At 45.0% G+C, this 23,971-nt stretch overlaps 1 protein-coding gene and 1 pseudogene across 1 annotated transcript; both read left to right on the plus strand.

Annotated features, from left to right (window-relative positions):
• The first annotated feature begins 2,260 nt into the window (after positions 1 to 2,260).
• On the plus strand, positions 2,261 to 2,870 carry LOC123429898 (annotated as a pseudogene).
• Positions 2,871 to 15,796: 12,926 nt separating this feature from the next.
• On the plus strand, positions 15,797 to 17,873 carry LOC123429899. Its single transcript, XM_045113873.1, has 4 exons — positions 15,797 to 16,022; positions 17,047 to 17,169; positions 17,260 to 17,386; positions 17,568 to 17,873. The coding sequence occupies exons 2-4, from the start codon at positions 17,063 to 17,065 to the stop codon at positions 17,775 to 17,777; spliced, it is 444 nt and encodes a 147-aa protein (XP_044969808.1). The 5' UTR covers positions 15,797 to 16,022; positions 17,047 to 17,062; the 3' UTR covers positions 17,778 to 17,873.
• Positions 17,874 to 23,971: the final 6,098 nt, after the last annotated feature.

The following is a 23,971-nucleotide window of genomic DNA, read 5'->3' on the forward strand; positions in this document are numbered from 1 at the left end:
TCTTCCTCATCACAGGTTCGTACAAAGCTTATTTTCCACACACTAATATATCATAATATTTAGGGAGCAATTTTTATTGCTTGCACCGATGACAACTTACTTGAGGGATCTTATTCAATCCATAGGTAGGTACGATGGACTCTCATGGCAAAACTCGGTTGAAGGTTTATGGATGCATAAGTAGTATCTCTATTTGGTGCGGGAGTTTTGCTTGATATGAGGTGGAAGCAATCATCACATGCTAAGGGATCTCTGGTCATATAATCATTGTTTGGAACCAAGCATGCATAATTCATTATTTTGTCTTCCTTGTCCAACATCTACTTCTAAGCATGCAATAGTTTAGTGAGTGTTCACAATCATAAATGGTGTCCAAGATGATATATTTATATGTGAACCTCTCCTTCTTTATCACTTCCTATTAATTGCAACAATGACCTAGGTCTATGTTTGTCCACACTCAACAAGTTTCAATCATCATTATTTTTATATGAGGAGCCATCACTTCCCACAAGATCATTACATGATCTTTTATGCTTTTGTTCTTTTATCATTCTTCTCTTTCAGATCATGGCATGAATCAAGGCCCTTAACTAAAACACTCTTTATTATATGACTCATGAACTCGAATACATCGCGGGTGACACAAAGCAAAACTCAAGCCTAAAACACTAAGAACTTTATTCTACTAGAGAAAGATAAGACCAAAAAGGATAGAACTAAGAAAAGGTAAAGGCAAAAGATGTGATGGTGATACGATACCGGGGCAACTCCCCCAAGCTTGGCACAGGCCAAGGCGATTGCCCATACCCATGCTTAGTTGTCTTCCTTCGGAGGTGATGGTGGTGGAGTTGTTGCAACCTGGGTTTGATCCTCCATCTTCCAAGGCATAGGTGCTCCATCATGGAAAGATGACCGAGTCTCCGGAATCCTCAAATCTGCAGCCAACCGTATTGATTTAAATCTATACTCATAATCACAGTTTTGGTTCTGCAGGTCCTAGATCTGGGCTTGGAGATGATCAATTCTGTCATAGAGCCTGGAGAGGTGCTTCCCGATGTCATTGGCATCGATTTTGTGCTTGTTGGTGAACTCTGTGATCATCATGTGGTTGGCGTTGAGTCCACGCTCCACCATCCCTTGGCACTTGAAGACTTGTTGCTCCATTTCTTCGAGCCTCACCTCCATGCTTCCGGTCTTCTTGGGCCCCTCAACATCATGGATGTGCAGCAATCCCTCACGCATCTCGATAGATTGAGGGTTTTGCAGCACTCCCCCGAGGTAGGGGTTGATGACCTTCTCGAAGATATTGTCCTTCAGAGCTTTTGGGGACGCCATAGCGATCTAGATCTGCAGCAGAAACAGGATCGAAATGAAAACAGAGGAAAATTGCGTGATACGAGGGTCAGACGTTTCGGGAGAATATATAATGTTTTTTTTCTGACCAGAAAGAGTACTCCGCAATAAACCGGAGTCCGGGAGGCACACGAGGTGGTCACAAGCCCCCCAGGCGCGGCCAGGGGGCACTACAGGAATCAAGGAATTTGCCGCCTGCCTGATCTTTGCCGTGTGCTGGCTGAGGGCAAAGAGATTCTTTTCCGTCAGCTACCAGCAAACAGATCGCAAAGAACTAACCGATGGCAAAGATACTCTTTGCCATGAGTGCGTTCTTTGCCGTCTGCTGGCAGATGGCAAAGATGGAATAGGCAGACAGTAAAGACACGGCTGATGACAAAGATGGATCACACAGACGGCAAAAAATCACCATAGCTAGAACCATCCTCTTTACCGTCAGGGGTCTCTTTATCGTCATCCTAGGGCATCTTTGCCTTCTGCCTCGACCCCTTTGTCGTCAGCTTATCCCTAGGCGGATGACAAAAGGGGACAGCCTGCTAACAGTGCCCCATCTCTCCACCCCCATCTACCCTCCCTCGATCCCCATTCTCTCTCTCCCAGATCCACACCCCTCTTCCTCTCCTCCCCGCTCCCATCCGACAAGCAGAACGAGCCCCCGCCCCAAACCCTAGCCACCGAGGAGCTGGTCCACGCCAAGACCAAGGGCCACCACCACTGGTGGCTAGCGCGCCTCCACTCCCCCTCCACCCACCCATCCACTGAATCCCCACTCGTCTCCTCCCTCGGCACCGAGTACTCAGATGACCACCACCCCGCCATAGCCATCAAGCCTTCCTCGTCACCCTCGATGTCGACGCCCTCGCCTGTGCCAACACCGGCCTGACCTTCATCGCTGACATCGCCCATGCTTGGGCCATCACCGTTAGGATGCCCCTGCGCGCGCGACCCCAACTCCTCCTCCGACCGACTCCGAATCCACCCACAAGGTCGTCATCACCACCGTCTCCAACCTCGATCCCCGCGGCTTCCTCGCCGCCCTCGCCAGTGCGGCCAGTGTGCGAGGAGTCGGGGTCCCGGGGATTCGCGTGGCGCACATGGACATCTCCGCCCTGCCGCTGCTCAACACCGACCTCGAGACGTCCCGCCCGCCGTCGAGGCCATCCGCGACCACACCTGCGCCGCCGACTGCTTCCTCTTTGGCTCTCCACGCCAGAGCAAAACTACTCCATCGCAAGTAATTGTTGCCCGCCTGCTCCTCCCCACTCCTTAATTTCAACCTTGTTTTCCTGCCAAGTACTCTCGGATTGCTCAATCCATGTAAGAGTATCTCCCAAATTGGCACTTTGTTGCTGCTGCACCAACTGAAATACAGAGTTAGTATTAGTGGTCAGTATATTTTGGCCACAAAGCAGGGGGAAACCCTTTTGTAAAGAAATGGATACAGTTTACAAGTTAGTATTAGTGGTCAGTATATTTTGGCCAACATATGTTCTCATGTTCCCTCTCAAATTAAACTAAGGATTATGTTGTGGTTTCTCGCCGGTATGGGTAAATTTTGGCTGGCTGTGCCAAATCATGCATTTTTCTCTCCATAACTGCGGAGTTTCTATTCCACAAGGTGGATTCATATTTGGTTGATCATGGTGCAAAACTAGTGGGTCCGGTTCGATTGCCATGATGGAAATTTGGTGGATATGTTTCCCATGCCGTTGTCATGATGCTTAGTTAGTGGAGTCCTGTCCGGACATGACCGGATAGTAGATTGTTCATAAAGTAGAATACAAAATTTCTTAGGCCAACTTAAAAAAAGAAGGAGCCCATTTTGTCTAGCCAGTAAGCATGTCAACATCAAGTGTTAGAACCTCCTTTATTCCTTTCTTGCATATTTTATAAAGAAAAGTGTGTCAATATTCTATCCTGCCCTTTTAATTCAATTTAATATGGTTCTATGATAACTGCTACACCTGAGAAATGCCCAATTCTACTACAGAGAATATATGTACCTTCCCTCTACCCTTGTCCAGCAGAAACCAACATTCATGTACTTGTTTCTCTATCAAGTTTAGTTCACACGAGTGCCCTTCACATAACAGTTCCATATCTTAATATTCCTTTTTTTGAGAAAAGGAGTTAAAGCCCCGGCCTCTGCATCAATCGATGCATGCGGCCATCTATTCTTGTCTTGCAGTAGTTATATACTCCAGTAGTTTAGTTCACACCATATCTGGAGTACAAATCAAGTTTATTGCTAAAACTATTTATTATGATGGAACATAAAAATAAAGTATTATTATTATTATATTAAACTAAAAAAGAAATGCAGATGTTGATTATAGCTAAATGGACAAATATGCCCAGCTGGCGGCGTTGACCTGCGACAAATGTTTTCAGCGGTTGCTCTTGCTGAGAGGGTTATTGTTCATGTCGAATGTATGTACACATGTTTATGTCCAATACTTTAGATTATTCTTTGTTTCCCACCAACGGGCTAGACTCTGTACATGATTAATTGACATGTTTGCTTGAGTGCATGTAATTGTTTTTCTTCATCTGGTTATATACTCTAGTAGTTTAGTTCACACCATATCTGGAGTACAAATCATGTTCCCTTCATCTAGTTTAATACATGACGTACGTGAGCAAACCATGTGGTGTTGTTTGGGCATGCTTCTTTGGAGTAGAGTTCTTTTGTAGTTAAACATGGATTGCTGACTTAATATTTAGCATAGCTGTATTGGAGTTGGACCCTCAACTTGTCACTCCAATCATCTATGAAGATACTCCCATAGGTGAGGCAAAGTACCCCTATTCTCCCTCAATTTATTCGCTGATTGATATGTATACAGTTAATTAGAATGGTCATGCACTCAAGCAGTGCATGAGTGCAGACAACTGCTTCACGCTTCAACTAAAATTCCAAGAATTTGTTGTGTGGTTTCAACTAACTTTTTTATTCAGGAAAAGTTTGATCAACTAAATGATTTTTTGTTCTTTACTGTTAGTGAGAAAGGTTGATACCATGTTGTTTGTTTTGCAACATAGGGAAGTTCTTTAGTAGGACATGATTCAGTTTTCTCATCTGAATCTGCACTCTAAGTTAGCTCTCAACACCTCAGAGTCCTGATAGAGGTATACTACGTCACATCAAAATTTTCTATGCAAGCAGGCGCTAGAGTCATGGGCTTCTTATGATCTACTAATTAGGTTTCTGCATAAAATTGCTATCTCTTTGGCTAGCGCTGATAGAAGACGTATGTTGGTTCAGCAATGCCAAAATTGCATAGTTGGATGATGTTTAGGATTGTCCCAGTTGTATCATTCTGCTCGCATAACTTAGTGTTAAATGTGCGACACTTATTTTGGGACGGAGGAGTATTTCTTAGTAACAAATTTATATTAGGTCTGCAAACTAATTACTATTGCAACTATGCAACCAGCAGCACACCCTATCACCTTAAATCACAAGCGATGAAGCAGAATCGATGTGAGCTAACATAAGCAACTGTTGCAGACTTGGCTGGGCTAGACCCCTCTCACATCATGGTAATATGCAATGCTCCTGACAACAATATCATCTCCATGCTTACCTTTACGTTTTTTAAGTATGATGGTTTTCTTTATTAGATCACCTCTTTTACACATTGTGATTTGAATACCTATATCTCTCACAAACAACTATGGGAAATAGTGTTGTTTGTTGTTAAGCTTGATACGAATGTCATTTATCTCCACGTCTATCTTCCCCATCAAATAACTAAGATCCATAAATATGCGTCAATGTGTATGGCATTTTATTTAATTCCAGACTTCAATCTGAAGTTTTTGAAAAAAATACTAATTTGTATGCAAGGAACATCATATTCTGTTTAAACCTAATTATTATCGAGTTGGTGTACGCTTTGGTGCATGAGTTTGTGCTCATGTAAACTAATGAGCACTGTAATTTGCCTTCCAAAATTAGTATTGTAACCATTGTATTTTACCATCCATTTATCATTATCGATCTACCATTGCCTCTACGGGCGCGGCGTGTCGCCACACTTTTTGGTGCTAGTTGATACGATTCCTACTTCAGTTAGTGCTCTAAGTGGTTAACTAAACTTCTAAGTTTCAGCTACTAAAATCATGTTGAACTGAATAGTCCTACTGCACTACTTGCCGCAACACTTTTGTTTATTTTTTGGTATTAAGACATGATTGGTTGGTCTATTTGATAAGATTTCTGGTTCAAAAAAACAACCAAAACATACTTGAAGCTGCACTTCTGTTTATAGTGTCCTTGTATCATGTTTTGTTTCCTTCCTGGACATGGTATGGTCTAAGTATTGCTTCTATGGTAAATGGTGTGGTTCCTATAGTCCTGCTGTTATTTCATGCTCTTGTAGTTAGGATTCTACTCCTGGAAGTGATGATTGTAGAAAATGACTTAGCTTTATATGGCGAAAGGTTGTGCATTAATTAGTCTTTTTCTTCGTCTTCTTCTTCTTCTTCTAACTTTCTTAATTACTCCAATTTTTGCAGATTTCATTCATTTCATGGAAGCTGGCATTGATGGACTGCTAGTGTTTTTTTTCATTTGTATTGACGAACAATGTAAAATTTATGTATGTATATATATATGAACTATATGAAACTATGTATTGTGCTAGCCTATATGTTCTCTAGCTTGTTAAATATTTTATGATGATGTTGGAAATATATATGCTATGAAATATATGTGTTGAAGATGTGTGAAATAGATGTTGTGAAATGTATATGTATGCACGTATGTATGTATATTTGTGGTATGAAAATGCAGGAGAAAAAAATAAAATAGATAAAAAGGGAGAAATACAGGCTCTTTGCCATCTGCCAGCAGATGGCAAAGCCCTTTGCCATCAGCCAGCAGACGGCAAATGGCCGCACTCGACAGATGGAAAAGGGCCCCCGGCAAACGGCAAAGACCCCTCCGGGCGGCAGATGGCAAAGGCTCCGTTAGCTATCTAACGGAGTCGCCCTATCGGCTGCCGTCTAGCCTCCTTTGCCATATGCTTCCTACCGGCAGACGACAAAGAAGGCCCTTTACCGACGAAAGCTATCATAGAAATCTTGCCGTCCGTTAGCGGACGGCAAAGATCTTTGTCGTCCGTGGAGTGGCCCTTTGCCGTCTGCTATGGCAGACGGCAAAGAAGCTGATTCCTGTAGTGGGGGTGGCCCGCGCCTGGCAAGCTTGTCGCCTTCTCGTGCGCTTTCCAGACTACTTAAATTTTTTCTAATTTTCTAAAAATTCCAAAATGGAGGAAAATTCCTACTGGAAAAGTTTTGGAGTCGGTTTACTTACCGAATCACATACCTCTTCACTTTCGGAGTCTGAAACAGGCTGATAAATATCCCTTATGTACTCCTCCGGAGTTATGGTATTGATAATATTGCTTTCAACATTTATGGGAGTACCTAAGATATAATGCTTGATTCTTTGCCCATTTACCACTCTCGGAAAATTACCTTCCGTGTTGTTGATCTTGATGGCACCGGAACGATATACTTCCTCAACAATGTAAGGACCTTCCCATTTAGAGAGAAGCTTCCCTGCAAAAAATCTTAAACGAGAATTATATAGCAAGACATAATCACCTACATTGAACTCACGTTTCTGTATCCTTTTATCATGCGACCTCTTAACCTTTTCTTTGAACAACTTGGCATTCTCATATGCCTGAGTTCTCCATTCATCAAGCGAGCTAATGTCAAATAACCTCTTCTCACCAGCAAGTTTGAAATCAAAGTTGAGCTCTTTGATTGCCCAATAAGCCTTATGCTCTTGCTCAAGAGGTAAATGACATGCTTTACCGTAAACCATTTTGTACGGAGACATGCCCATGGGATTCTTATAAGCAGTTCTATAAGCCCACAGTGCATCATCGAGCTTCTTAGACCAATTCTTTCTAGACCTATTGACAGTCTTTTGCAGAATTAGTTTAATCTCTCTATTGCTTAGCTCTACTTGACCACTTGACTGAGGGTGATAGGGAGATACAATTCTATGATTGACATCGTACTTAGCGAGCGTTTTACGGGAAGCGCCATGAATGAAATGTGAACCACCGTCGGTCATTAGATATCTAGGGACTCCAAATCTAGGGAAAATAACTTCTTTAAGCATCCTGATAGAGGTGTTGTGATCAGCACTACTAGTCGGGATAGCTTCTACCCACTTAGTAACGTAATCAACAGCAACTAGGATATGAGTGTACCAGTTGGATTTTGGAAAAGGTCCTATATAATCAAAACCCCAAACATCAAATGCTTTAATGACAAGTGAATAATTCATAGGCATTTCCTAACGTTTACCGATATTACCTATTCTTTGACATTCGTCACAAGACAAGACAAACTTACAGGCATCCTTGAAGAGAGTGGGCCAATAGAAACCTGATTGCAATACCTTGTGTGCAGTTCTATCTCCTGCATGGCGTCCTCCGTAAGCCTCGGAGTGACACTTCTGTAGGATATGTCCCTGTTCATGTTCAGGTACAAAACGTCTAATAACACCATCTACTCCTTCCATATAAAGGCGAGGATTATCCCAAAAGTAATTTCCTCTTTTGCTCGTATGTGAAACTAGGTGGTATATATTTGGCAACGATATAGTTTGCATAATCAACATACCATGGTGTACTACGTGAAGTATTGATGACATTCAATTGCTCATCAGGAAAGCTATCATCAATAGGTTGTGGGTCATCAAGAACATTCTCCAACCTAGACAAGTTATCTGCTACTGGGTTATCAGCACCCTTCCTGTCGACAACATGCAAATCAAATTCTTGTAGCAAGAGAACCCATCTGATAAGTCTAGGTTTAGCGTCTTTCTTTTCCATGAGGTACTTAATAGCAGCATGATTAGTGTGAATAGTGACTTTGGAATCAACTATGTAAGATCTGAACTTTTCACATGCAAACACGACTGCTAAAAATTCCGTTTCCGTAGTAGCATAGTTTCTTTGGGCACTGTCTAGAGTTTTACTAGCATAGTTAATAACGTTCAAATTCTTATCAACTCTTTGTCCTAGAACAGCGCCAACAGCATAATCACTAGCATCACACATGATTTCAAAAGGTAAGTTCCAATCAGGTGGTTGAACAATAGGCGTAGTTATCAAAGCCTTCTTAAGTATTTCGAAGGCTTCCTCACAATCATCGTCAAAAATAAAAGGAATATCCTTTTGCAAGAGATTGGTAAGAGGGCTATAAATCTTAGAGAACTCTTTAATGAACCTTCTATACAAACAAGCATGACCAATGAAACTTCTTATACCTTTGATATATGTGGAGCATGGCATTTTCTCGATTGCATCAACCTTAGCCTTATCAACTTCAATACCTCTTTCAGAAATTTTATGTCCTAAGACGATGCCATCATTAACCATAAAGTGGCACTTCTCCCAATTCAAGACAAGATTGGTATACATACATCTCTGCAAGACTCAATCAAGGTTGTTGAGGCAATCCTCAAAAGAAGACCAGTAAACGGAGAAGTCATCCATGAAAACCTCAACAATATTTTCACAAAAGTCAGAGAATATAGCCATCATACATCTTTGAAAGGTGGCAGGTGCATTATATAAGCCAAAATGCATACGTCTATAAGCAAAGGTACGGAAAGGGCAGGTGAAAGTGGTTTTCTCCTGATCAGATTGTGCAACTGGAATTTGGGAAAAACCATAATAACCATCTAGAAAAGCAGAAATGTGTGTGTTTAGAAAGTATTTCTAGCATTTGAACGATAAAAGGCAAAGGGTAATGATCTTTCATAGTGGCCTTATTCAATTTCCTAAAATCTATCACCATCCTATAGCCAGTAATAATCCTCTGTGGGATCAATTCATCCTTATCATTAGGAACAACAGTAATACCTCCCTTCTTAGGGACGCGATGCACCGGACTCACCCAATCACTATGAGCAACAGGATAGATAATACCTGCTTCCAGGAGCTTTAGTATTTCTTTTCTTACTACCTCTTTCATCTTAAGATTTAATCTCCTCTGATGATCAGCAACTGGTTTGGAATCAGGATCGGTTTTAATCTTGTGCTGGCATAGAGTGGGACTAATGCCCTTAAGATCATCAAGAGTATATCCAATAGCAGCAAGGTGCTTCCTCAGAGTTTTTAGTAACTTCTTTTCTTCATGCTCTCAGAGGCTAGCACTAATAATAACAGGATATATCTCTTTTTCATCGAGATAAGCATATTTAAGAGTATCAGGCAACTGTTTAAGCTCGAACACAGGATCACCCTTTGGTGGGGGTGGTTCTCCAAGCAGTTCAACACGCAAATTATTCTTAAGGATAGGATATTGTTCAAAGATAACTCTATCTATCTCATCCCTTTCATCCATATGCATATCATTTTCATGCTCAAGCAAGTATTGCTCTAAAGGATCAGTAGGAGGCACGGCAGTAGAATCTAGGGCAATAATTTCATCCTTACTAGGCAACTCTTTTTCATGAGGTTTTCTACCAAACTTGGAGAAATTGAACTCATGTGACACACCTTCAAAGCCAACAGTGACAGTTTGCTTCTCACAGTCAATATGAGCATTGACGGTATTGAGAAAAGGTCTGCCAAATATGATAGGACAAAAGCTATCTTGTGTGGTAGCAAGAACGAGAAAAATCAGCATGATACTTCGTTTTACCACACAAAACTTCAACATCTCTAACAATTCCCACAGGGCAGATAGTATCTCTATTGGCAAGCTGACTAGTGACATCAATAGTTTCCATCTCAACAGGTGCAATCTTGTCTTTAATTTCATCATATAAGGATTGAGGTATTGCACTAACACTAGCACCCACATCACATAAACCATGATAACAATGATTTCCTATCTTAACAGAAACAATAGGCGTGCCAACAAGAGGCCTATGTTTGTCTCTAGCATGTGGTTTAGCAATTCTAGCAGCGTCTTCACGTAAGTGAATATCATGGCCATCAACATTGTCGGACAGGAGATCTTTGATAATAGCAATGCTAGGTTCAACTATAATTTTCTTAGGGGGTGTAGGTGTTCTAATGTAGCCCCTACGTATCACTGTTGAAACTTTAGAATGATCCTATATCCTAACAGGGAAAGGTGGTTTCTCAATGTAAGCACTAGGAACAACAGGATCTTTATAAGCGATGACTTTCTCTTCAACTGGATTGGGTTTAACTACATTTACTTCTAAGGGAGGATGATATTTAAACCACTTCTCTTTAGGGAGATCAATATGAGCAGCAAATGATTCACACAATGAAGCTACTATCTCAGAGTCAAGTCCATATTTAGCGCTAAAATCACAAAAAGTATTTGTTTCAGCAAAGGATTTAGCGCAATCAAACTTGAAATTCATACCTGACTCCTTACCTTCATCAAACTCCCAATGTTCAGAGTTGCGTTTAATTCTTTCCAATAAATTCCATTTGAAGTCAATATCTCTCTTCATAAAAGAACCGGTACAAGAAGTGTCAAGCATGGTGCGATCATCATGAGAAAGCCGAGCATAGAAGTTCTGAATGATAATTTCTCTCGAGAGCTCATGGTTGGGGCATGAATATAACATCAATTTAAGCCTCCCCCAAGCTTGAGCGATACTTTCTCTGTCACGAGGCCAAAAATTATAAATATAATTCCGATCACCATGTACTAGATGCATAGGATAAAACTTTTGATGAAATTCAAATTTCAACCGATTGTAGTTCCATGATCCAGTATCATCACATAGCCTATACCATGTCAATGCTTTATCCCTCAGAGATAAGGGAAAGAACTTCTTCTTGACCTCATCCTCGGGCAAACCTGCAAGCTTAAATAAACCACAAACTTCATCTAGATAGATTAGATGCAAGTCTGGATGTGATGTTGCATTCCCTGTAAAAGGATTAGCCAGCAGTTTCTCAAGCATACCCGAAGGAAATTCATAGCAAATATTTTCAGTAGGTGCAGCAGGTTGAGGAGCAACTCCTTGTGCTTCCGTTCGAGGTGAAGATACCCCGAACAAGCTCCTCAAAGGATTAGTTTCCATAGTGACAAGTGACAATAAATTTCAGCACACTATATAAATATTTCCTTACCAAATTCCACTTACCAAAGGCGCTTCACTCCCCGGCAACGGTGCCAGGAAAGAGTCCTGATGACTCACAAGTATAGGGGATCTATCATAGTCCTTTCGATAAGTAAGAGTGTTGAACCCAACGAGGAGCAGAAGGATCTGACAAGTGGTTTTCAGCAAGGTAATCTCTGCAAGTACTGAAATTATTGGCAACAAGTAGTTATGTGACAAGATGAATCGTAGCAAGTAGCAAGTAGCAAGTAACAAAAGTAACCACGGTGCAGCAAAGTGGACCAATCCCTTTTGTAGCAAGGGACAAGCCTGGATGAACTCTTATAGGAGGTAAAGTGCTCCCGAGGACACATGGGAATTTCTGTCAAGCTAGTTTTCATCAAGTTCATATGATTCGCGTTCGGTACTTTGATAGTTTGATATGTGGGTGGACCCGTGCTTGGATACTGCCCTTAGTTGGACAAGCATTCCACTTATGATTAAACCCTCTCGCAAGCATCCGCAACTACGAAAGAAGAATTAAGACAAAGTGTAACCATAGCATTAAACTAGTGGATCCAAATAAGCCCCTTACGAAGCAACACATAAACTAGCGTTTAAGCTTCTGTCACTCTAGCAACCCATCATCTACTTACTACTCCCCAATGCCTTCCTCTAGGCCCAAATAATGGTGAAGTGTTATTTAGTCGAAGTTCACATAACACCACTAGAGGAGAGACAACACACAACACATCAAAATATCGAACGAATACCAAATTCACATGACTACTTATATCATGACTTATCCCATGTCCTCAGGAACAAAAGTAACTACTCACAAAGCATAATCATATTCATGACCAGAGTGGTAATGTGTATCATCAAGGATCTGAACATATAATATTCCACCAAGTAATCCAACTAGCATCATCTACAAAGAGTAATTAACACTACTAGCAACCTTACAAGTACCAATCGGAGTCGCGAGACGGAGATTGGTGACAAGAGATGAACTAGGGTTTGGAGATGAGATGGTGCTGATTAAGATGTTGATGGTGATGAGTCCCCTCCGATGAGAGGAGTGTTGGTGATGACGATGGCGACGATTTCCCCCTCCGGGAGGGAAGTTTCCCCGGCAGAACGACCCTGCCGGAGCTCTAGATTGTTTCTGCTCAAGTTTCGCCTCGTGGCGGCGACAGTTCCTCCTGAAAGCCTCCTCTTCATTTTTTCTGGAACGAAACTCTCCTTATAGAAAAACAAGGGGGCGAGAGGGCCAACAGGGAGCCCACAAGGCCCCTAGGCGCGGCTACGGGGGAGGCCACGCCTAGCAGGCTTGTGGCCTCCTGCTGGCTCCCCTCTGGTACTTCTTCGGCCCAGTATTTTTTATAAATTCCGAAATAAATCCTCGTTGATTTTCACGGCTTTTCGAGTTGCGCAGAATAGGTATCTCAAACTTGCTCCTTTTTCAGGCCAGAATTCCAGCTGCCGGCATTCTCCCTCTTCATGTAAACCTTGCAAAATAAGAGAGAAAAGGCATAAGTATTGTACAGTGAAGTGTAATAACATCCCATAAAGCGATAAATATCAACATAAAAGCATGATGCAAAATGGATGTATGAGACCGTGACCATTTTTGGGCCCTTCGATGGAGGACACTGTTGTTGGGAACGCGAGGGGACATAGCGACGCGTGGGGGAGGCATCGGTCGTCGGTCGTTGGTTGGCCGACGAGATGGACCGTCCGTGGCGCCGGACAGGAGACGGCGAGCGGCGAGTCGGCCGGTCATCGCGGGCGGGGGACCGATGAGACTCCCGAGCCGGGGAGCGAAACCCATCTCGGGCCGGGGAGCGGCCGCAGCTGGGCAAGAGCCAGTCGTCCCGGGAGGGAGAGCGACGGCCATCGTTGCGTGGGGGCGACCTGCGGACAGACCGGGAGGAGGCCGATGGCTGTTCCAGCTATCGTTGTAGGTCCGCCTTGCGCTGGGCCTCGTCCGGGGAGGGTAGAGAGGAGGAGCGGCCGTCCCGGTCATCTAGCCGGCGCTTCGGCTGGAGCCGGTCGTCGTCGCTTTCCCGCGGCATGGGGCCGGCCAGGGGAGCCGTGGAGGGCGGGAGGTAGGGCGGTGGCTAGAGCGGAGCTGCACTGGACAATGTAGGTGTAGGGATGGACGCGACAGAAGGTGATGGCGACATCTGGTCAATATGAGGGAGGAGAGTGTCTAGGATCCGGCAAGCGGTCCATTGTAGTGGAAAACCCACCGGCAGCCAGACCCAGCCCTGCTGGGTCGGCGGCATGGGTGGCAGGCCCACGACGTACAGGGTGAACAGGCGGAGTGGGAGCCGGAGTCTTGATGGGCCGGAGCTCCTCAGGTTGGGCTGAGGAAACCCTAGGGCCCCCCCAGCCATAGCAGCGGCCCATGACACCCCATCCCGGACGAGCGCCGTCGGGCACCGCGGAGGCAGCGCCGGGTCGCTGGTGGGAGCCTGCACGGTGGAGCCACTAGAAGGGGGGCTGAAGGGGCTGATGCAAGGCCGAGGGCATGACACGAAACGAGAGGAAGCAGGAGCCGCGCAACATCGTGGCCGGAAGGAGGGAGGCCCAGCGGCGGCTGTCGGCAGGAGCAGGGCGGCCATTGTCCGGCAAGGCAGCGCATGAGGTCGCCGACACCGGCATGTGCACCCAAGGGCGGCCGATCGGGCCTTTGTCAACCCGCCCGAGGACACCCCAGCCCTGGAGCTGGCGACGGCAGCGCGAGCGCGGCAAATACTTGGGTTTAGCCTTCGAGGCGCCACCGCACCGAGCTCGGGCGGTTGACCGCGCTAATCTCGAGGGGCTCCCACCCCTGGGAGCACCGCAAGGGCCAGCGGCGGTGGCGGCAATGCGAGATGACAGGGGGGAGCCGCCAGAGACCGGGGCGGCTTCTCCATGGTGTCCTCCCCCGCCTCATGTTCCTCCTCCGCCAGATCCGCCCACGAGGAGGGCAACAACGAGGAAGGAGCCGAGGGGGTGGGAGGGTGGCAGGAGTCGTGGTCGAGGCGTCTCCAAAGATCCCACTCAGGGCGGCGGTGGGGGGCGGATTCGGGGAAGGGCCATCGTCGCCCGCAACGTCGCCATGAGCGGGAGAGGATTCAAACTCAACCTACAGCTTCTTTATCGTCGTTGGGTGACTGCGCTTGCCCTGCAGTGCTCCCATCTTCAGGAGCATAGCTGGAGCAAGCAGCGAAAGGGGAAGCCAGGGCGTCCCACAAACGTACGGCCTCCGAGGCACGGCGAGCAACGATCCGGCCAACTGCCCTATCCTCCTCCTTAGCGAGGTCCGCCCACGATGGGGGCAACGACGGGAGGGGGCCCGATGGGGGGGGGGGGGGGGGGGGGGGGATGTTGCAGCGGCGTCGGGGGCGGAGGCGCCGACATCGGGCTCGGCCGGGACGGCACAGGCGAGAGACGACAGTGGCACGTCGGGCGCCGCGTCGCCACAGTAGGACGAGGATTCAAAATCTATCCTACGTCTTCTTTACCAAAGTCTTGGGAGTATTTCTTATTGATGCCACGAAGAAGGTGTTCTCAAGAGAATTCATTGTAATTTTTAGTGATAGAAGTTATTTTGTATTTTCTTGAATCTCAGATACAAATAGTGTATGTGTAACTATTTCTCAAAAAGCGAAAGCTTTCACGTCGTAAACAAATGGAATAAGAAAAACGCAGTTTAAAGGCAGATGTGGGGGAGGGGGCATACTATCGTACAACAGGAAAACAACATACGCCTATATTAGAAACTAGCTTTAGACGTGGGATCATGCACGAGAATGAAAAAGACTACCCTGTCCATGGATAGTCAAAGACAGGCAAATTTGCTCTTACTGTAATAGCGTGGGCAGCGTACCATACCCAGCTATTGGTACTGAAATTGGGAAAACACTACCCTGTTCTTCTGCCCCTCAGCACTTTTTTTTTGGAAAAGGAGAACAGCTGTAGCTAGGCTGGAAAAAACCTGCGTATTCGGTACTCCATTTGTTCATAAATATATGACCTTTTAGAGATTTTTACTATAAAGTGCGAGTAAAATGAATGAATTTAAATTATATAATATGTTTATATACATCTGTATATAGTTCATAGTGGAATCTTCAAAAGATTTTATAATTAGAAACAGAGGGAGTACGTGTTGTTGTGTTATGCAGTTGATTGAATTGCCTTGAGCAGACAGTGGTCTACGAAAGATATGCCGCTCCAGGCATCAAGTTTCATAACTCTAGCACTAAGCCTGCATCAACATCAGGCCGAGGCTCCCATCTTAATTAGCGTGCCCGAGCTTGATAATCGCACGTCGTAATCTGGCGTAGCCGCAGGTTGCACATGGACAGGCCCTCTGGTCTTGCCCTTACCTTCCTCACAAACAAGTGGAAGCTATATATGGGACTAGTGAGAGAAAGTGCACCAACACTTTGACGCAACGTCCGCATTACCTAGCCAGCTGCTAGCTGCATGCCTGCACCACACCATCGCCGCCCATTGCTCTCGTTTGCCACTCCTCTGCGTTCTGCTGTTGCCGGCTCGGCGCCGCCTGCTGTCGTCGCCGTCAGTACGTGCTGCCCAGTGACAGGTTAGTCCGCATAACCGGCCATCTCTTATGCGATGCACGCCAGGCGCTAGTGATCAAAATCTAGGTCATCCTCCCAGCGTGAACGAATTCGCGGGCGCGGGCAGGCTTTGCTGCATGCATGGGTTGCAAGCCGACGCTAGAGAGATTTGTGTGCCCGTAGTTAATCAGTAGGCGAATCGGTCCGGGGCATGGCGAGACCACGAGTGCGGTGCAACGATCGATTAGTCAGTTGGGTATGTATATTATCTCTTCTCAGCTCGATTCTGCTCCAACAGTGAAGATTGTTAGCTGCTAGTACGTGTTAAATTCGTGCGCCTTTGCTAGTCGGATTGGCAAAATTAATATAGATTTGTCCCTTGCTAGTTGCTAGTTTACTCACGACGTTTTCTCTCAAATCAAATCCGGCCGGTGATGGGTAGATCAACTTGGGTGGAACGTTGGAATTAGCTTCGCTGCTACCCTCCACCAAGCCCTCAGGCCAGGCCTCAGCGCCGCCTCCACACACCTCTACCTCCACCGCAATCTTCCCTTTAATTTACCATTGCCTACTTCCTCTCTCGGAACATGATTGAGCAGAGGGGCTTTGCTCGCGCGAGTTCTGCCCGTACGACGCCTGCACCCTCGGAACTGGATGGTGAGGAGCGAGGACAGAGGGACAGGAAGGCGCAAATGCATATATTGGAGCGGAACGTTGTTTAGTTAACCGTCGCTCACACAATTTGCATTTGGCAAATAGATTCTTTAAACGACGACTCTGTACATGTTTTCAAATTATCTGAGAGCCTGCAAATTAACACTCGTCGACTGGGATTAATACGGGGACGGGGAGTAATTCTTATTTTGGTTGAGACTCGTACCAATGTCCTCTTCGTTTTTACTCCAAAGTTTGACTCAGTTATTTTGAGACGGAAGGAATACATTATTAAGCATTTATGCATTGGACAAAGTAGTTTCTTCTATCTATCTGCATCTCCTAGTTCCTACCAATGTTTCCTCCTGTTAACTAACACAACTCCTCTGCCAGTGCCAGCAACCAAGACATGCAGCTCTACATCGTGGTCACCAGGCTGGCCTGCATCGCATTCTCCACTGCCGCGTTTGTGCTCGCCATGGCCGCACCAGAGAGCCAGCAGTTCTCGTTTGTCGTGTCAGTACAAGCTAATCTCGTCCCTCCTCGCATGTATCAGTCTATCACGTACATTACCTAGACTGTGTCTGACATATATATGCAATGCAGGGCACTGAAGGGCAGTATGCTGACGCAGCTGAGTTGGACCTCGATGCGCATGCTGTACCAGGCCATCTGCTGGTACTTTGGAGAAGTCCACCTCGACCGTATTGCCCCCGTATTGTTCAACGACATGGTAGCACGCTCGTACCCGCATCCGTAATCTCCTCTACCGTTTCTACTACCTCTGTAAACAAATATAAAAGCGTTTAGATTACTACTTTAGTGATCTAAACGCTCTTATATTTTTTTAGAGAGGGAGTAATTCTTAACGTGACTAATTCATGCAAACGCGGATGTGTTACTTTATGTTACAGCTGGTTATGCTCCTTGCATATGGCGCGAGCTGTGCTGGAGCTGCTTCTGTTCTGTTCCTGTATCACAATCTCTACTGTGATACTCTGGGTTCGATGGCTTGTCCGATGTACATGGCTGCCTCGGTGTTCGGCCTCGTTGCCGCCTTCTTCAACACTGCCACTACGCTTCGGTTGCTTTGGGCAAGGTGTTCTCGCCACCACGAGGACTAGGTTTCACACACTTAGAGTCTCTATCCACGTATGCCAGCACCCAGCACTAGTTAGCGTAAATAATGACGTGTTGTGCACACATATAGTATCTGTTCTTCCCAGTGTGACGGACTGTATCTCTTTGCAAAGCCTGCTTTTTTTTTAGAACGGAGATCGATGCTAGAGGCACCCAACTTTAATTAATATAAAGCCAACACAGGCAGAGCCTGCTTCACGATACATGTATTATCATCCCTTGTACTATATAGTATATCTTCGTCTTCATTAATATTGGAAACGTGCCAATAGTTCATGTACGACATCTTTAAAATGAACTGGACGGAGTGCAATATTGTTCAAGGCAATGGCTCTCGTGCAACATATTTGATAACGTAAATAGCCCAGATACGACATGGCTCTTAAACTAAACTGATGTCCTCGTTAGCTGTTAAGGGTTGGACCCACCACTTATCCACGTAAGCGCGAGACCCATCACATGTCCATGTAAGCGCGGGACCCACCTTCTCGCAGCTAGAAGAGACGAGCGTCCGTGCTCATCCGCCCGCCGCCACCCATTGCTTCCCCTTTTCCCAATCTTTCTCTTCTCCGGCGACCTAGCGCAGGTGTCTACCTCCTCCGCCATGCAATCAAAATAATGACAATATGGTCCAGTGCCGCTGACAAGTTGCCCTGACTGCCCACGCCCAGAGCCTCTTAAACGGTGGGTCGGTAAGACTGATGATAATGGCAATCTTGGGCGCGAATTTGTCAAATGCTTGAGAAAAAAATGGAAGGAAGGGATGGCAAGGTTAGATTTCAGTTCTTAGCCCGCTCTTTCGCCGCCGTTTGCTCTGATTTCTCCATATTTTGTTTTTTCTCGTCGAATTTGTGATTTAGGGTTCATGTTGTTGTTTCCAGAGCATGAAGAAATGTACCCATTTTGAGTGGATGGATGAGTATATTGAGAGGATTCGGTTTGAGGGCTATAATTATTCGAGTGGGGCCGCAGCCAGGGAGCTCAATTTGTGCGCGTTGCAGCTGATTACTGTGGAGAATTTGGGGAGCTCAGAGAGAGTGGGGGGCAGAGTATTGCCGATGGCGAGGTATGCTGAACTGCACGGGGAGTCCGAACTAAAAGAGAAACTGAAGAAGATCAAGAAACATCTAATGCAGATGATCAATTTGCAGAAGCAAGCAAATATCATGGCAGGGTGGGTCTATTGTTGTATCATTGCGCTATTTTTATTTTAATTGTTATTCATCCGTCATTAGAATGAGCATTTAGGCTTGTTATGTAACTATATTGAAGCAACAATTTGGAAAATTATACTGGAGGTGAATCAAAGCTTTGGTGTTCATCCCGTGCTTTTGTTCTTCAGTTAATAGAGTGCACATAAAAATTTGGTTTCTAGTAAAAAATATCTGGGTTGCCGAATAGATGTTGGGTCGTGAGAAAAGCCAAAATAGTCCCAAAGAGAAACTAGCCCACCGTTGTAGGGGCAACATCCATAGAGGCATTCATGTTGGGATGTGAGATTGTCTCAAAAAAAATGTTGGGCCGTGAGAAAAGCCCAAATTTACTTGTTTGGCCGTGAGAAAAGCCCAAAGAGTTAGCACACGTTTTACTTGTCTTAACTCAAACATAAATTTTTCTTAGTTTAACATTTCAAAAATCATACTTCTGTTAATTCAAACAAAAACATTGTAAATAATACTTTTCTTCCTTTAATGTGAGAAAAGCCCATGTTGAATGGTTGCTGGAAAATTTGATGTTCATGAATGGTTCAAATTTGAACTAGTGCTGGGGTATTCAAATGAGTGTTGAATGGTGCATGGAAATAATACTTCTATTAAGTGTTGTTCCATGTGATGCTACTTTCATGACTCATAAATACATAAAAATTAGAACTTAACAACATATGAAACATATAAAAAGAATGCAAGGATAAAAGGCACACTATTACTTGAACAAAACATACATATATTAGCACGAACACATAACATAGATATATATTAGCCCCCCTTACAACTCATTACTAATAATTATCAGCCTTATAACTTGGGCTCTCACTACATGGATATATGATAACTCACGATAACACACTCTTAGAACATAGCCATAGCTTGCAGATCATCAACCACGGGGGGCCGACATGGAGACGTCTTCACTCCTCATCTTCCGGCGGGTTGGGGAGGGCGAGGGGGGCCGAGCAAGAGAGTGCATGTGGCCCGGGGTGGGCAAGATGTAGTTGAGCTAGCTGAAGATGTTGTATGTTGAAAACATAAGGAACTAGCACCCACAGAAGAAGGACTAGTCGAGGAGATGGTAGGCATCAAAGGGATTGGTGAAGCGGCCGATGAGGCCACTTCCTCCCATGCGAGCCTCCCTGATGTTGAACATGAGCGGAGAGTCGGGAGGTAAGTGACGGTAACTGGCCCTAGTGAACACTGTCGCAAACTCCAATGGACCCCTCCACCTCGAGATTGTTCACACCCAGAGCTCGTTCTTGACCATGACCCCCGCGGGTTACTCCATTTCTGGCATGATCTTCGGCACGAGAAAGGTTGGCCCGACGCACTTCATGGTGCCTGTGGCGTGCGGCGTGGCTTGGATGCAAGGGGATGCGAGTGTGGAGTTCGAGGATTGAGAGGGGAGAGAGGTGCGATGGTTAGAGGTAGAAGAGGTGGGTCCATGATGTCGTTTGTCTTCATCGTGGTGGGAAAGTGCCCGTGTGAAACATGTTACCCATCATCATGGTGGGAAAGGCCTAGTTGGGAAATGTGACAATAATGGATGTCTTAATTTACCCTTCGTGCAACGTAAAGCATGCCGTTTGAGTGTACTTTGAGCTGCATCGATACACATCATGCCAGTATTGTGTCGTGGAAAGAGGGTGTCGGGAGCACGCCATGCGTCGTGGTCTGCACACCTTGATGCGAGCGACATCGGTGTTAATGGTAGGCATGTGACTGTTGGAAATATGCCCTAGAGGCAATGATAAAATAGTTATTATTATATTTCCTATTTCAAGATAATCGTTTAGTATCCATGCTATAATTGTATTGAATGAAAACATAAATGCATGTGTGGATATATAGACAAAACAATGTCCCTAGTAAGCCTCTAGTTGACTAGCCAGTTGATCAAGGATGGTTAAGGTTTTCTAGCCATATGAAAGTGTTGTCACTTGATGAGTCGATCACATCATTGGGAGAATGATGTGATGGACAAGACCCAAACTATAAACGTAGCATGTGATCATGTCATTTTGTTGCTATTGTTTTCTGTGTGTCAAGTATTCATTCCTATGACCATGTGATCATGTAACTCACTGACACCAGAGGAACGGCTTGTGTGTATCAAACATCGACACGTTACTCGGTGACTATAAAGGTGCTATACAGGTATCTCCGAAGGTGTCAATTGAGTTAACATGGATCAAGACTGGGATTTGTCACTTCGTGTGACGGAGAGGTATCTTGGGGCCCACTCGGTAATACAACATCACATACAAGCCTTGCAAGCAATGTGACTAAAGTGTTAGTCACGGGATACTTTATTACACAACGAGGAAAGAGACTTGCCGGTAACGAGATTGAAATAGGTATAGGGATACCGACGATCAAATCTCGGGCAAGTAACATACCGAAGGACAAAGGGAATGGTATACGGGATTATATGAATGCTTGGCACATAGGTTCAACCGATAAGATCTTCGTAGAATATGTAGGATCCAATATGGACATCCAGGTCCCGCTGTTGGATATTGACCGGGGAGTGTCTCAGGTCATGTCTGCATAGTTCTCGAACTCGCAGGGTCTGCACACTTATGGTTCGGTGACGTTTCGGTACAGTTCAGTTATAGGTATTGGTGACCGAAGGTTTGTTTGGAGTCCCGGATGAGACCACGGACGTCATGAGGGTTTCCGGAATGGTCCGGAAATGAAGATTGATATATAGGATTGTTTCATTTGGCCTCCGGAAAATTTCGGGCATTACCGGCAGTGTACCGGGAGTGATGAATGGGTTCCGGGGTTTTACCGGGAGGGCCCCACCCACCCGGGGGAGAACCTAATAGCCCATGGGTGGCGCACCAGCCCTTAGTGGGCTGGTGAGGCCAGCCCAAGTGGACTATTTTGGCTAAGGAAAAAATCAAAGGCGAAAATAAAAAAAGAGGGAGGTGGGAAGGAAGGAAGGGACTCCTCCTTCCCCAAACCGAATTGGAGTTGGAGTCCCTCCTCTCCCACTTCGGCCGACGCCCTAGGGGCTCCCTTGAGCCCCAAGGCTAGCCCCTCCCCTCCTCCTATATATACTAGAGGTTTTAGGGTTTTTGAGACACAACTTTGCTACGTGCAACCCTAAACCTCTACTTCATAGTTCTTCCTCTAGATCGGTTTTCTGCGGATCTCGGACGGAGCCCTATAGGAATAGATCATCACCATCACCGTCGCGCCATCACGCTTCCGGAGAACTCATCTACTTCCCCGTCTCTCTTGCTGGATCAAGAAGGCGGAGATAGTCATCGAGCTGTACGTGTGCTGAACGCGGAGGTGCCGTCTGTTCGGTGCTAGATCGGGACGGATCGTGGGACGACGGTGATTTGAATCACGAAGTTGTTCCACTACATCAACCGCATTTCTTAACGCTTCCCGCTTAGCGATCTACAAGGGTATGTGGATCTGATCTCCCTCTCGTAGATGAACATCACCATGATAGGCCTTCGTGTGCATAGGAAATTTTATGTTTCCCATGCAACATTCCCCAAGAGTGGCATCATGAACTAGGTTCATGCGTAGATGTAATCTCGATTAGAACACAAATTTTTTTGTGGGTGTTGATGTTCTATTTGCTGCCCTCCTTAGTATTTTCTCGATTCGGCGGTATTGTTGGATTGAAGCGGCCCGGACCAACCTTACTCGTACGCTTAAGAGAGGCCGGTTTCATCGACTAACATGCAACTCGTTGCATAAAGATGACTGGCGGGTGTGTGTTTCTTCAACCTTAGTTGAATTAGATTTGACCGAGGCGGTCCTTGGAGAGAGGTTAAATAGCAATTTGCACATCTCCGTTGTGGTTTTGCGTAAGTAAGATGCGATCGTACTAGATACCCATAGCAGCCACGTAAAACATGCAACAACAAATTAGAGGACGTCTAACTTGTTTTTGCAGGGTATGCATGTGATGTGATATGGCCAAAGACATGATTTGATATATTGGATGTATGAGATGATCATGTTGTAATATTTAAATATCGACTTGCACGTCGATGCTACGGCAACCGGCAGGAGCCATAGGGTTGTCTTTAAACTAACGTTTGAGTTTGCAGATGTGTTTAGTATATTGCTAGGTTGTAGCTTTAGTAGTAATAGCATAGATAGGAAGACAACCTCGACGGTGGCACGATGATGGAGATCGTGGTGTGGCGCCGGTGACGATAAAGATCATGCCGGTGCTTTGGTGATGGAGATCAAGAAGCACAAGATCATGGCCATATCATGTCACTTATGAATTGCATGTGATGTTAATCCTTTTATGCACCTTATCTTGCTTAGAACGACGGTAGCATTATAAGGTGATCCCTCACTAAATTTCAAGATAAAATTGTGTTCTCCCTGACTGTGCACCGTTGGGACAGTTCGTCGTTTCGAGACACCACGTGATGCTCGGGTGTGATAGACTCAATGTTCACATACAATGGGTGCAAAACAGTTGCACACACGGAACACTCGGGTTAAACTTGACGAGCCGAGCATGTACAGACACGCCTCGGAACACAAGAGACCGAAATGTCGAGCATGAATCGTATAGTTGATATGATTAAGATAGAGATGTTTACTACTGAAACTACACCCAACTCACGTGATGATCGTGTGACATCCCCAGATTAAGCTACCGTAATAAATGTAGCTAGACTATAGTAATCACTCGCTAATAGTGTCACGTCATCAAGTTTAACTAAGTTAAACTTCCACTTGATTAAAATCAAAGCCATTTTTAAATTAAAGATAAAATAAAATAAATTATTTCACCAAACATAAAAAAACCTAAAATCTTGGTTGGGTCACAAGTATTCACAAAGTAATTGTTATCTAGCAAAAAACATCATTTGATAGATTTAAGTGCCATAAAGTAATTATAATAGAGTCCAAAACATTATTTAAATTGCCTATTCTAAATTATGAGAATTCAAACTAATCCAAATAATTAACAAACT

This window comes from Hordeum vulgare, chromosome 2H, assembly GCF_904849725.1.
Source record: "Hordeum vulgare subsp. vulgare chromosome 2H, MorexV3_pseudomolecules_assembly, whole genome shotgun sequence".
Taxonomy (NCBI): domain Eukaryota; kingdom Viridiplantae; phylum Streptophyta; class Magnoliopsida; order Poales; family Poaceae; genus Hordeum; species Hordeum vulgare.

Excerpts from the sequence above, each read along its gene's own strand:
- LOC123429899 (XM_045113873.1), top strand. The coding sequence starts at position 17,063 with ATGCAGCTCTACATCGTGGTCACCAGGCTGGCCTGCATCGCATTCTCC. Across the intron at positions 17,170-17,259 it reads CAGCAGTTCTCGTTTGTCGT|GGCACTGAAGGGCAGTATGC; the intron begins GTCAGTACAAGC and ends TATGCAATGCAG. Across the intron at positions 17,387-17,567 it reads CCGTATTGTTCAACGACATG|CTGGTTATGCTCCTTGCATA; the intron begins GTAGCACGCTCG and ends TTTATGTTACAG.